Raw genomic sequence first — 14,922 nt, forward strand, 5'->3', positions numbered from 1 at the left:
GTTTTATTTCTTTAAATGATCTACTACCTTCCATTTATTCTGTCCTGCATCCTCCTGCCAGATTTGAGTGTAGCTTTGACTGTGTCACTCTTTAAATAAAATCTTCCAGTGCCTCTCCATTGCTTACTGTGGTTTGTGCAAGCTTCTCAGACTACTTTTAAGGTTCCCTAACACCAGCCAAACTAGATCTCATCTCTCCTTCAGTATGTTTTCTGTTCATACTACTGCCTGTAGTTAGTATATATTACTCTTCTGCAATCTTTGTCTCTTCAGACATTGCTATCTTTTATATCCTGTCTCAGATGTGCTGCCACAATCTCCTTGAGCTCCTTCCTGATCCACCTCCTCTCTATTGGAGTAGATATGATCTCTCCCTCTTGTATTTTTTCAATGCATATTTTTACATCTCTTATGGCATTCATCAGATTTTGCTTTGCTTTTAATTTTCTGGGTTATTATATCCTTTCTACATCCACAGATTCTACCAACTTGAAACTGACTTTATCTTCCTCATCTTTGTGTCACAGAAGTACCTAACATAATATCTTTCACAAAAATAACTTTTGAATTAAATTGGATTCCCAAAGCCGTATTGTTCCTAATGTTTAGGGGTTTATATTGCCTTTTAGAATTACAGTGCTATTCAACTATTGCCTTCCATGTAACATTATAATTTTTATAAAATTCTTCACATGATCCAAAAATAATACCCAATATTTGTTACTTTTTAGTTGAAAAACTTTTTTTCATATGAGTAATCTAAGCTTTAAAAAGCATACTTTTTAAAAAAAATACATTTTGGGTTATCTTAACCACACAGATATAAATAATAATATAACACCCACACAAATATAATAAATGTTTAATTTGTCATGATTAGTTCAGGTCCTATTAGAAGAAAACTCTCACAGATATGCTGATGCCTCACAAGAACTTGTGCAGGTCCTCTAACTCCTAATCCCATGTTCTTTCCACTATATCATTCAACTGTTTAACAAATATTTACTGAACACCAACTATTTTGCAGGCACTATGTTAGGTCCTGAGTATCAAAGCAGTGAATAAATCAGACAAGATCTTGCTCTCAAGGAGCCTATGCTTTTAAGGAGCCTATGGAGGAGACAGTCAATAAAATAGTATGCAATATATCACTTGGTTCTAAGTGCTATAAAGAAAAATAAAGCAGAATGGAGAGGAAAAGAGAGTGTAAGTGTGCTAGTCTATATGAGGCTCCTTGGTGACATTTCAGCAAATATCTGAAGAGGGGTGATTAGAGACCAATGTTCAAGGTCACTGCTAAGGGTATAGCAAATGCAAAATCCCCGAGGTAGGAGCATATGTGCTTGTCATTCCATCGCTTTGATTTCTTTTAGATACTGAATCAACAACAAATTATCCTCAAATGCCAAAGAACAAATGTAAGCACACTGCATGGCTTTACCTGATTAAACACAGAATTCTGACATGTTAAGTCTTTTACGATGGCCATCTATCGAATAAGCAAATTGGGTAGAGCTAGAAAATGTCTACAAGCCAGAATCCATTGACTTACTTTAAAAATTAAATCACTGGTAGTAGACACCCGTAACGTAGACAGCCGTGCTAATTCGATGAGACACATATCAATACAATTCAAGCCCATTTTTAAATAGTAAAAGTTGGGAGAATCCTCAAGGAAAGATAAGTGACTTCGAGATGAAAAAAAAAAAGCTGCTAAAACAGAAAGGACAGGGACGAGCCGACCTTTTGCACCATATTTCTCATAAAGGATGCCAAGAGTGGTAGGAAAATGAGGAAATCCAATGGCCTTACGCTGTGCAAGACCTGGGATCTAGCCTTTACTTGCTGAACTGTTTCAGTTTTCACATTTGCCATACGGGTGAGTCTGGTCTGGTGCCCTCCAAGCCCCTTTCTTCCTTCGACTGGGGGTAGGGATGGGGGCGAGGTTGCTTTGCTGAGCCTCCCAGGCTGAGAGTAACAGAACGAGGACGCTAAATCCCAAAACTCTCCGTGGACCTAGGCCGCTCGGCATTCCGGGGTCATAGCCCGCCAAAGTTTGACCAAAACGCTCCCGCGCCTGTTTACCCCGCCCCCTCTCGGCCTCCCGACCTCCCACAACCCTGCGCGGAAGAGGAGGAGAGCCTGGCGAAAAGGACTCGCGCGGCTTCCGGGGGGAGTTTTGGGCCCTGCGAGGCCCCGTCGGGCGCCGCGCCTACCCGCCCGGAGGCCGCTGTGGAGACGCCGGGAGCCCGCCGCGGCGACGTGGACGAGCGCCGCGCATCCTCAGCATGGGCGAGAACGGCCTGGAGCTGGCGTCTATGATCCCCGCCCTGCGGGAGCTGGGCAGGTAGGGCCAGGCCCGGCCGACTCGGGTCGCACGTCCTCCTCCGCCCGGCCTGGCTGGCGGCTCACGTGCGCTCCCTCCCCGTGGTCCATGTTCCGCCTCAGATCCCCTCAGCCCCGGCCGCGGCTCTTGAAGAGGTGCTCCGCGGCCGACCAGCGTTTCTCCCTCCTCGGAGAGGCCGCTAAAGGCGTCGCCCACAGACCTGCCTACTAGGAGGGAGGTGTCTGCCGGCTCCAGTTTACCGCAGCGGTGCCGGGGAACTCGCCCCTACGCGGGCGATTTCCCTCTGCAGCGGGAGGGAATGGTCCCTTCTGATTACTTTCTGGTCGTTTTCCTACGCTCATTCGCTTCTCGAAAACCTCTTGCCTTAGCTGAGGGACTTGACCCATGGATTTCCTTCAGTTTCTATTTATGATCACTCTACGTTTTGACCTAAACTGCTCATGGAAGAGACAGCACTAGTTCTGATTTTGTGTAAGGAACACGAATTGCTAGAAAAGGCAGTCTCTTTCTTTGAAATGAAACAGTAAGCCGTTCTGAAGATGGGACCCCTTTCGTGTCATCCAGTCCCTAATCTGTTGTTTTAGTCAAAAATCCCAGGGATCAGCCACAACGTCCACAAAATATAAATATGCTCAGAATGTTGCCAAAACTTGAAGATAATTTAATATTGTTTCATTTGCAAAAGCTTGTTTTCTGAAAATCCAAGAATGAAAAATCATATAGACCAGTATCTCACCCGAAGAGAGGAGGGAGAGGTTGATTGATAACTGTCGTCCTCCTTCTACACTCACGTAGCCTTCGTGTAACCAAGTCTAAAGACTTATAAAGCAGGGTTTGGGGGTGTTTGCTTTTTTTTTTAATTGTAACCCACTGTGAACAAGAAATATGTGAGCTTGTACTACTACTGTAGTTGAACTATCAGTTGGAATAATTGCTTCCCAGTCTCTTAAACCGTTTGAAAATTTAGCACTCAAAGTCAAAACTGACATTAAGCTCATGGAATATTTAATTTCCTTTCTGCGGTGCTGTTGGGTTCGTGTCCACTGGTTGGCCATACAAGGACGTTCTGCCTTCCTCCATAACATAAATAGAATAAATGAAGGAACTATACTTGACTTAACTGAATCATCCTATTTTTTGTGTGTATTTTTTCACTTTGCATGAGCGTTGCAAGCATACTTTGTATTAACATTTTATAAAGTAACATCTACCTTTCTAGAAGAAGATGAATTAAAGTGTTCATTTTAGGAAGTTGATGTACATATTTCATCTTTCAGGCTCAGTATGTTTTCCCCACTTTGCTTTAATGTAGAATTAGTTTACTAATACTTATTAATACTTCTTCCCTCTTCTCTCTTCCTCTGAGACTTGTTAATAAAAATAATAGTATCATAGATTTATTTATAATCTCATTAACAGAGCTTATGTTACCTTTCATTTCATTATTTTGTAGCCATTCTAAGAGAGTGAATAGAATAACTGACCCACAGAGAATTGTCCAATAATAGTTTTTAATTGTCCTGACTTTTTCATTGTAACTGCTTCATTCAAGCTTATTCAACCTCACAGTATCTCCATGATATAGAATATGGCAAATGTTATCACTTTTAAGAAAATGAGTCACAGAAGTTGAAAAACCAAAGGCAAAGAAATAGCACTTATCAGAGCTGTTTCAGGTTGGAGCCATCAAGGCCTTTCCTCCCAAGTTTGTTTTTCTTTGTTTATGGCAATTAGATTTCTGAAAAAAGTGAGATTCACAGTTCTAATGTGTGGGCTTCTCTTCCTCTGTCTTTCAGAGATAAAATTTTTTTCCACTGTTTTTTGCTGTTAGCACTCTCTTCTTTGAATAATCTTTCTGGGTGATCTCATCTGCTTTCCTGCCTTCACCTGCCATCTGCTATTTGATGACTCCGTATTTGTTTCATTAAACCATATCTATCTCCATTAGAACTATATATACAACTCTATACTGGCAGTTTTACCCAGGTGTCCTATATGCAGTTAAGACTTAACATATCCAATACACATTCTTTGCATATCTCAAGTTCCTCCAAGCTTTTTTCTTTTCTTTTTTTAAATTCTCTAATTCAGTGAGGTAGGGATATTTCATAAATGATACCATGTTCACTCATTTTTCAAACTAGAAATCTAGAATCATTTTTGACTCCCTAAGCACTTTTGGGGTACATCCTTGGTTCTCTTTTCATCTTCACTCTTCCTAAGTTACTTTATTTAGACCCATGGCTTTATAAAGCGTCTATATGCTAATAACTCCCAAACTTATATCTCTAGCCCAGAAATGTAAATTAGGTTGCTTACTCAACATCTATACTCAGAAATGAAAACAACCAAAGCAGACCTCTTGATTTACTCTCCTTTTAACCTGTTCCTTCCCCAGGTTATCGTAAGTATACCAACCAAAAGCCTGGGGGTTATCCTTGATTCTTTCTTTTATCCCTTAATAACCCACCAGCAAATCTTGTCAATACTTATTTTAAATTACACTACCTACCATCTCCTTTGCTACCACCATAATTTCTTATCTGGACTATCACAGCTATTACAGGACTATTACAGCTTCTCTATTTCCTTTTTAACTCATGGATTTCTGACTCAGCAACCAAAGCGATTTTTTTTATAACTGTAAATCGTATTGTAGATTATATAACATTACTTCCCTACTCAAAACCTTCCTTTGGCCTTCCAGCCCGCTTAGAATAAAATTCAGACTCTTTACCAAGGCCTCTAAATTCCTATGTAATCTGGCCTCTGCCTGCCTCTGACCTCATGGCCTTGTATCCCTCCCTTGCTTGCTGTACTCCAATAATATAGGCTCTTTTTTTAAAGTACACCAAGGTCATTCCTGTCTTCAGTCCTTTGTACTTGCTGTTTCTTCTGTCTGAACACTGGTTGGTTTCATTCACATGTCATTTTGGAGGGCCCTTCTCTGAACTTTCTGTTTAAAATTACTTTTAATCATAAGATATTTTCAGATAGTGACAGTTCTTATAAAATATTTAATTAGACAGTGGGAAGGAGATAAGTGTCTGGGGAGCAATAACATTAGCCACTAGAGATTTGGAGGGTAAGAAGCCAGTTGTGAAGCTGGGAGGAGAAATACCTGAGATGGGATAGGAAGTACAAAGGCCCCTTTGTGGAAATGAGTCTACTTTTTAAAGAATAGGAAGAAGGCTGGAACATAGGGAGCAAAAGGGGGACTGGTGTTAGTTAAGGATGGAGGAGTAGGCAGGGGCCAGATCTTTTAGAATCTTATAGGCCAGAGGAAGGAGATGTATTTTATTTTAAGTGCAATGAGAAGCCACGGGAATGTTTTAAACAGGGAAATAGCACAATTAAATTCATGTTTTAAAAACAAGTTTAATCTTCATTCCTGTTATCAGAACCCTTCAGTATCTCATTGCCTTCAGCACAGAATCCAAACTCCTTAATTCATTTTTGACCTTATCTTTCTGCTTCAGCTTCATCTACAACTACTGTGTCCCTCTTCTTTAGCCATATAGAGTCTCTTAGAATTTCTAGAGCAGCCTGTGTTCTTGTTCCTGAGCCTTTGTTTTCCCCACTTTGAATTCCCTCCTTTTTCCCCTTATTTTATCTGCCTAGCCCCTTAGGACTCAGCTTTTTGTATCACCTGCTCCAGAGAGCCTTAACTGATAGGCCCTGCTCAGGGTTGAGTGTTCCTCTTGTGTTCTATCTTGGCTCTATTAATACTTAACCATGCCGTGTTAAGATTTTTTGTCCTTTAATTTACAAATTCTTTTATGGCAGATGCATGGTATCTTGGTTATCCTGGTATTTGATGCTTGTCCCAGAGGAGGTGCTCAAGTATTTGCAAAATGTATTGAAGCTTCTGTGATACTTAAATTTCCAAATATATTAGAGTATACTTTTGAAAAAGTATGTCCTTTTAGCTCAGTTCCAAAACTCAGAAGTCGCAAAATAGAAATGCTCATTCTCCCATGAACTTCTTTATTTTGATAGTAAGTACATCTAATGAATGATAATTCACCTTTTTTAAAAACTAATTTTTAAAAATTACACAACACATGAATGCATTATTTTTATACAAAATTAAACTTTGTAGGAAACTCTAACTACCACCCATAATCCTCATTCCTCCTGCACGTACCTCCTCATTCACATTCTTTACACTTGGATTATGACAAAATCTGACTTTTTCTAAAACAATTCATGTTACCTTGTAATTTTAGACTTAAAATTTTTTTGTTGTATTTAAAGCTATGATGTCCTATAGCAACTCGCCAAATGTGGCCATTGAGCACGTCACATGTGGCTAGTCTAAATTGAGATGTGCTTTAAGTGTAAGATACACTCCTGGTTTCAAAGACTTAGTACCTCCATCCCCCAAAAAAGAATATAAAAATCTCGTTAATAATTTTCATATTAATTACATGTTCAAATAATATTTTGGATGTATTGTTACCATTAAAATTACCTGTTTTTTATAGTCTTTTTTTGGGGGGGAGGATATTTTTATTATTTAATCTATTGGGGGCGATATTGGTTAATAAGATTACATAAGTTTCAAGTGTATAACATTATAATACGTCATCTGTACACTGTATTCTGTACTCATCATCCAAAATTTAGTCTTCCGTCACCACATATTTGACCCCTTTACCCTTTTCAATCTACCCCCACTCCCCTTCCCATTTAGTAACCACCATAGTGTCTGTTGATGAGTTTTTGTTTGATTGTTTTGTTCATTCATTTGTTGCTTTCTGTTTTATATTCCACATATGAGTGAAATCATATTCTTGTCATTTTTCCATCTGACTTATATTGCACAGCATTATAATCTCAAGATCCATTCATGTTATAGCAAATGGCAGTATTTCATTTTTTTCATATGGCTGATTAGTATTACATTGTATATATATGTACCACATCTTTTTTATCCATTCATCCATTGAAGGACATTTGGGTTGTTTCTATGTCTTGACTACTGTAAATAGTGCTGCAGTGAACGTGGGGTACATATGTCTTTACGTATAAATGTTTTCAGATTTTGGGGGAAGATACCTAGAAGAGGAGCCTCATACTGTTTTCCATAGTGGCTGTACCAATTTAAATTCCCACCAGCAGTGTGTGAGGGTTCCTTTTTCTCCATAACCTCTCCAACACTTGTTATTACTTGTCTTGTTGATAATAGCCATTCTCACAGGTATGATGTGGCACCTCATTGTGGTTTTGATTTTCATTTCCCTTATAGCTAATGAAGTTGAACATCTTTTCATTTATCTGTTGGCCATTTGTGTATTTTCTTGGGAAAAGTGTCTGTTCAGGTCCTCTGTCCATTTTTTAATTGGATTGTTTGTATTTTTGTTGAGTTGTATAAGTTGTTTATATATTTTGGAGGTATTGTTTACAGATTCTGTCTGTTGTCTTTTTGTTTTGTTGATGGTTTCTTTTGTTGTGCAGCTTTTTAGTTTGATACAGTCCCATTCATTTATTTTTGCTTTTATTTTCCTTCCTTTGGTGTCAAATTCATGAAATCTCTGGGACCAAGGTCAATAAGTTTATCTATGTTTTCTTCTATGTATTTAATTGTTTCAAGTCTTATATTTAGGTCTTTGATTCATTTTGAGTTAATTTTAATGTATGGTATCAAGTAGTAGTCTAGTTTCATTCTTTTGCATGTGGCTTTCCAATTTTCCCAGAACCATTTATTGAAGAGATTTTCTTTTCTCCATTCTATGTTTTGGCTCCCTAGTTGTTCATACACGTGTAGATTTGTTTCTGAACTCTCAATTCTGTTCCATTTTCTGTTTGTTTTTCTGCTAATGCCATGTTGTTTTGATTATTGTCACATTGTAGTATAATTTGAAGTTGTTACTGGAGTGCTCAACAGGACAGAAATCTAAAGAGGGACCCAACCCAGGAACTCTGGCACCAGGTTCTTGTTTTGTGCCAGAAAGAATTCAAGGACATAACAAACAGCAAGCAGGAAAGCACAGGTTTTATTAAAGCAAAAGTAAACATTTAACAGTGCAGGCAGCTGGAGAATCTGCCTCAAGCTGTCCGAATTACAGGCTTTTGTTTTGTGGGGGATTGAGGATGTCCCAAGACTATCTGGCCTGCTTCATCTTGCTACCTGGAGGGGAGGAGACAGCCCAAGGCCATCTATCTGGTCTCCTGGCCTTGGCTTGTTTCTAGTGCTGGAGTCTCAGGCTTGAAATCAAACAGGGAGATGGCTTAGTAAGGGACAGGGGAGAAATTCCAGAGCCGCATCTTGGGGAGCTGAGTAAGGGACTGAGGAAGAATTCCAGAGCCCCATGGAGTGAGGAGTGTCTTCCCCAGGCTAACTATCCTGCCTCAAAGTCAAGGGAGTGTGATATCTCTGGCCTTGTTCTTTTTCCTCAGGATTGCTTTGGCAATTCGGGGTCTTTTGTGCTTCCATACAAATCTGATGATTTTTTGTTTTATTTCTTTAAAAAAATGCCATTGAGATTTTGATGGGGATTGCATTAAATCTATATTGCTTTGGGTAATATGGCCATTTTAACTATGGATTCTTGTAATCCATGAACACAGAATACCCTTTCATTTCTTTGTGCCTTCTTCAGTTTATTTTAATAATGTCTTATAATTTTCAGTGTATTGGTCCTTTACATGCTTTAAGTTTATTCCTAGATATTTTATTCTTTTTGTTGCAATTGCAAAAAATTGTTGTTTTCATTTCTTTTTCTGAAATTTCATTGCTCTATATAGGAGTGCAATGGATTTGTGTGCATTGGTTTTGTATCCTGCAACTTTACTGTATTTGTTTATTGTTTCTAATAGTATTTTTGGTGGAGTCTTTAGGGTTTATATAAGGAATTATGTCATCTGCAAAAAGTGACAGTTTAACTTCTTCATTCCCAATTTAGATGCCATTTTTTTCTTTCTCTTGCCTGGTTGCCCTAGCTAGAAAGTCCAGTACTATGTTGAATAACAGTGGTGAGAATGGGCATCCTTGGTTGTTCCTCATCTTAGAGGAAAAGCTTTCAGTTTTTCATCATTCAGTATGATATTAGCTGAAGGTTTGTCATGTATGACCTTTATTATATTGGGATACTTTCCTTCTGTATCAATTCTATTGAGCATTTCAGTCATAAATGGATGTTCTATGTTGTCACATGCTTTTTCTGCATCTATTGATGTGATCACATGATTTTTGTCCTTTATTTTGTTAATGTGGTATATCGCATTGATCAATTTACATATGTTGAATCATCCTTGTGTCCCTGGAATGAACTCTACTAGATTGTGATGGATTATCTTTTTAATGTGTTGTTGTATTCCATGTGCTAGTATTTTGTTTACGATTTTTGCGTCTATATTCATCAAAGCTATTGGTCTGTAATTTTCTTTTTTTGTGTTGTCTTTGCCAAGTTTTGGTAACAGGGTAACATTGACCTCATAAAATGAATTAGGAAGTATTGCCTCTTCTTCAGATTTTTTGGAAGAATTTGAGAAGGACAGGTATTAAATCTTCTTTGAATGTTTGGTAGAAATCACTAGTGAAGCCACCTTGTCCTGGATTTTTACTTTTTGGGAGGTTTTTGATGACGTTGTTGATTGATCTATTTAGATTTTCCAGTTCTTCATGATTCAGTCTAGGAAGGTTACATATTTCTAAGAACTTGTCCATTTCTTCCAAATTTTTGAATTTGGTGGCCGATAGCCTTTCATAGTATTCTTGTATAGTCCTTTGTATCTTTGTGGTATCTGTTGTAACTTCTCTTTCATTTCTGATTTTGTTTGAGTCTTTTCTCTTTTTTCCTTAGGACTCTAGCCAAAGGTTCGCCAGTTTTATTCATCTTTAAAAAAACCCCAGCTTTTTATTGCATTAATTTATTTCTATTGTCTTTTTGTTCTCTATTTTGTTTAATTCTGCTCAATTTTTTATTATATCCTTCCTTTTATTGGGCTTTGTTTGCTCTTATTTTTCTAATTCTTTAAGGTGAAAGATTATTTATTTGAAAATTTTTTTTGTTTCTTGAGGTAGGCCTGTAATAATACAAACTTCTCTCTAATTACTGGTTTTGCTGTATCCCCCAAGTTTTGGTATCGTGCATTATCATTCTTATTTGTTTTTATGTGACTTTCGATTTTTTATTTCTTCTTTGATCCAGCCATTGTTTAGTAGCTTTTTTTTAAATCTCTACATATTTGTGGTTTTTCTCACTTTCTTTTTGCAATTGATTTCCAATGGTAAAGCACTGTGGTTAGAGAATATGTTTGGTATGGTTTTGATGCTGGAGAGCTGGACTGGGATAGAAGTCCAAGAGATGACTTGACCTGAAGCTCCAGTGACCAGGTTCTTATGCCAGGAGAAAGAATTCAAGGGCAAGACGAACAACAAGCAGCATAACACAATTTATTAAAGTGAAAGTACACATTTAAGAGAAAGTGTAGGCAAACTCAAAGAGTAAGTTGCACTGCTGATGTCTGGATTATGGGCTTTTGTTTTCCTTGAAGGCAGGGCTCAGAGACATAGTACTGATGTAGCTTTGTTGTCTCCTCCCAGTAGGCAGGGAGCTAAATTTCCTCACATTTCTTTCTTATTTGGTGTCTCTGGAACCATCATATTGTCAGGTGCACGTTGGGAGCTGACAATATTATTTTTAATGCAGATAACATTATAATGATATTATAATTAGCCAAGGGTCAAGTGTCAACTAAGATGGCTTCTCAGCTGGAAATGACCAGTTTTGGCTTATCTCCCCTTGCTGGTTGAATAAAGGACAAAGGAAAAATTACAGAGCCTTATCCTGGAGGGGAGGGGAGGTCCCAAGGCTCTCTAGTTTGCCTCGGTTTCAATCTTCTTAAATTTGTTGAGGCTAGTTTTGCGTCCGAGTATGTGGTCTGTTTTTAAGAATGTTCGTTGTGTGCTCAAGAGGAATGTATATTCTAGTGTTCTGGGATGAAAACCTCTGTAAATACCGATTTTGTCCATTTGGTCTAATGTCTCATTTTAGGACTGATATTCCTTTTTGGATTTTCTATTTGGATGATCTATCTATAGCTGTCAATAGGAAATTTAGGTTCCCTAATATAATTGTGTTTTTGTCAGTTTCTCTAGTTCTGTTAGTAGTTGCTTTATATATTTTGGCGCTCTCACGTTGGGTGCCTATATATTGATAAGTGTTAGGTCTTCTTTATGTATTGTCTCCTTTGTCATTATAAAATGTTCATTTTTGTCTCTTACCTTTTTTGTCTTGAAATTTATTTTGTCAGATGTAAGTACAGCTGTTCCCACTTTTCTCTGGATGCCATTTGCTTGGTGTATCATTTTCACCCCTTCACTGTGAGTCTCTGTTTGTCCTTGTGATTGTGATATGTCTCCTGAAGGCAGCATATAGTTAGATTTTGTTTTTTGATCCAGCGCACTACTCTGTGCCTTTTTATTGGTGAGTTTTCAGCCCTTTTACATTTAGGGTGATTTTTGATCTATGAGGATTTTCTGTAGCCATTTTATCTTTTGTGTTCTGGTAGCTCTGTGTCTCCGTTGTTTCTTTTCCCTTGTGTTGTCTGCTGTTTTAGTTTGGTGATATTCTATGACTTTTTCCCTCTGTTTTCTTTTTATTTACGTTATGTGTTCCAGATTTTTTTTGTCGTTACCATTAGGTTTATGTAAAAGAAAGTTTCATATATATGGTAGTCCTTTTTGTTCTCATTGTACCTTTTCTCTGTCTGTGCAAGTTCAGTCCTTTAACCTCACTCCTTTTATGTTTTTGTTGTCACAGATTACCCCTTTTTATGCTGTGAGTTCATTTCCGCATTACAGTAGCTCTTGTGTTTTTTTAAGAAAAAAATTTTTTTTTACCTACGTTAGCTTTTGCGTTATATTTAGGTGTTTGATATCTTGTTCTGACCAAGAATTGAAATTTCCCGCTTCTTTCTGTTAGTCATCTTGCTCATAGTTTTGTATCCTTTTGTTTTTTTGTTTAGGTAGAAGAACACCATTCAGTATTTCCTGTAATGCAATTCTTGCAGTGGTAAATTCCTTCAGCTTCTGTATGTCTGGAAAAGTCTTTATTTCTCCTTAACACCTAAAGGATAACTTTACTGGATATATTATTCTTGGCTGGTGGTTTCTCTTTTTCAATGATTTGAGTATTTGATTCACTCCTAGCTTATAGGGTTTCTGCTGAAAAATACGGTGATAATCTAATGATGTTTTCTTTACAGGTACTGTTTATTTTCCCTGGCTGCCTTGAGCATTCTTACTTTGTCCTTATTTTTTTTACTCTTTTAATATAATGCACCTTGGATAAAGCCTTTTGGATTGAGATAGTTAGATGTTCTTTTAGCTGCTTCTATTCGAGGATCCAGTTCTTCCCAAAAGTGTGGGAAGTTTTCATCAATTATCTGAATAGGTTCTCTGTTCCCTTTTCCTGCTTTTTGACTTCTGGTATACCCATTATTCTTATATTACTCTTTCTAATGAAGTCCAATATTTATCATAGAGGTTTTTTTTTCCCCCTCTCAATTCTTTCTTTTTCCACCTCAGTCATTTCTAGATTTCCATCTTCTATGTCAGTAACTTTTTTCTCCATCTGGTCAGCTCTATTTCCTAAGCTCGCTATTTCATTCTTAATCTATTTTATTGAGTTCTTCAGCTCCAGAATTTGTTTGGTTCTTTTTATAGTTTCAATCTTTTTAGTGATGTACTCTTTTTGTTCATTGATTTTTATATCTGAGTTTGTTGAATTTCTGAGTTTTCTTATATCCTGTTGAGTTTTTTGACATTTTTGTCATTTAAATCATATATTTCCATGTCTTTAACTCTACTTTCTGGACATTTTTATTTTTTTTCTGAGCTACCTTATTACCTTGGTTGTTCATGGTGTTTGACGGATTATTTCTCTGCCTGGGTATTTGTTGAAATGAAAGCCACTTTTTAAAAGAATGTAGTTGATAAGTAAAGGTCTTTCTTTTGTTCTCTGGTAGGTGGTGCTGAAGTCCAAGTTTTTATTTTCCTTTACGTGCACTGCTGGGTATTCCGGGATCTCTGTGGAACAGTGTCCCCTCGGCTGTAGAAAACCTTTCGTATTCTCTAGGAAGTGGGCATCTCCTTTATGACGTGGTTGCCTGGGTCTCATGGCACCACTGCCATCAGTTGGAAGGGGTGAGCTGCGAGTTTCATGTGTTTCTGGTGCTGCTGTACTGTAACTAGAAGCTGATGCAGGGCTACTCTGAGTTGATCCAGCCGCTTTACTAGGCTGCACCACAATGGGTGGGGAGACAGCAAGTTCCCGAGAATCGAGAATCTGCGGTTCTGCTCTTCTTTGTGGATTTATCCTCAATGAGTACAGACCATTTAGGCTAGAAAGTCTTTTTTTAGCCCTTTCCCAATCTGTCAAGAGAGAACTTTACTCAGAGAGGATTTTGCTGCCCAGTTGGCCACAGGAGTGGAGAGGGCCGATTCCCTATGCTAAATCCTTTGTTTATGTTGGCGGGCTTTGTAGTGCTGCAATTTTTTGCACCATTTCTCTGACCCTGACTTTGTGCCCAACCTCAGTGTGTGCCACCTATGCTGTCCCTGCCCCTCTGTTCTGGTCTGCCCAGTGGGGGCTGCACCCCAGCCCTTCACTACTGTAGTGTCCGCTGGGGCCTCTGTGTGCTTGGGTCTTCAAGTGATATCTGTCTTTATCCTTCTTCCTCCCCAACCTGGCTTTGCTGTTCTCTCAGATACACACACCCAACTTCAGATGTCCCGAGACGTGTTTGTATGTTGAGCAGAGAATTCTTTGTTGAATTATAACTGTTCAACTTATAACTTCAAGGGGAGAGACTTGAAAGCCATACTGCTTTCTTTTTACATTCTTAATGTGCCTACTAGAAAATTTAAGGTTACCCATGTAGCTTGCATTATATATCTGTTTGCCAGTGCTGGTTTAAATAATATAGCACCAATTTTTTTTTTTTTTTTTTTTTGCTTTTACCTACAAATGTAACTACTTGTTCATTGATACTGTATACCTAGGGTTTACATTGTTTGTAAATATATGTTAATTTCAGTAAACTAGTAGTGTTTGTTTGGTCAAGCAAGGTGCAATTCTAAGTGCTGTGGGAGGTACATGGAGAAATAAAACAGTTTCCCATCTCTAAGAGCTTAGGGTCTAGTGGCAGAGAATAAGCAAATACTCCATAGGTCCAGAAGGTTATACATTAAGGATTAAGGAACCACACGATTCAGGAAAATTCTAAGAACCATTCCTTCATTCAACAAATGTCTTTTTGACTCTCTGCTGTGTACCAGGATCAGTTACTTCATGGCACTTATTAGCACTAAGTGCCATGGATCCTGTATGTAATCAATTAGGATTGGACTTTGTGGTTAAATAATCAAGAAAACAATCTTGTTTTTTCTTTTAACATTATTTGAGGTAATAAGTGGGAAAATATATGTACATTTTTCGATAATGTATAGAAGTTATAAATTGTTACCTATATGAAATGTATGAATAAACAACTTACCTACTCATCTTTAGCTGTTTTGTCAGTATAAGTAGTGGACTGAGCTAATTATTTACGTATGTCCTTCT

The 14,922-nt window shown here is 37.8% G+C and overlaps 2 protein-coding genes across 5 annotated transcripts in view; one reads left to right on the forward strand and one right to left on the reverse strand.

Annotated features, from left to right (window-relative positions):
• Nucleotides 1-1,762, reverse strand: part of PLS1 (plastin 1) — a 105,474-nt gene extending 103,712 nt beyond the window's left edge. Inside the window, exon 1 of the mRNA XM_023533168.1 lies at nt 1,744-1,762. The gene's annotated coding sequence lies outside the window, so the exon portion shown is untranslated. The remainder of the gene's footprint in view (nt 1-1,743) is intronic.
• A 386-nt stretch (nt 1,763-2,148) lies between these two features.
• ATR (ATR serine/threonine kinase) overlaps nt 2,149-14,922 on the forward strand; it is a 135,826-nt gene continuing 123,052 nt past the window's right edge. For 2 of the 4 annotated variants that reach the window (XR_896111.2, XM_011364451.2), the window contains exon 1: nt 2,149-2,347. Coding sequence is in view for 2 of the 4 variants with exons in the window: in XM_011364451.2 (XP_011362753.1) it covers nt 2,289-2,347 (59 nt within the window). In the remaining 2 variants the exon portion in view is untranslated. The remainder of the gene's footprint in view (nt 2,348-14,922) is intronic. The other 2 variants (XM_011364452.2, XM_023533165.1) reach the window with 2 other exon arrangements.

The sequence above is a fragment of the Pteropus vampyrus genome, unplaced genomic scaffold, assembly GCF_000151845.1.
Source record: "Pteropus vampyrus isolate Shadow unplaced genomic scaffold, Pvam_2.0 Scaffold97, whole genome shotgun sequence".
Classification (NCBI taxonomy): domain Eukaryota; kingdom Metazoa; phylum Chordata; class Mammalia; order Chiroptera; family Pteropodidae; genus Pteropus; species Pteropus vampyrus.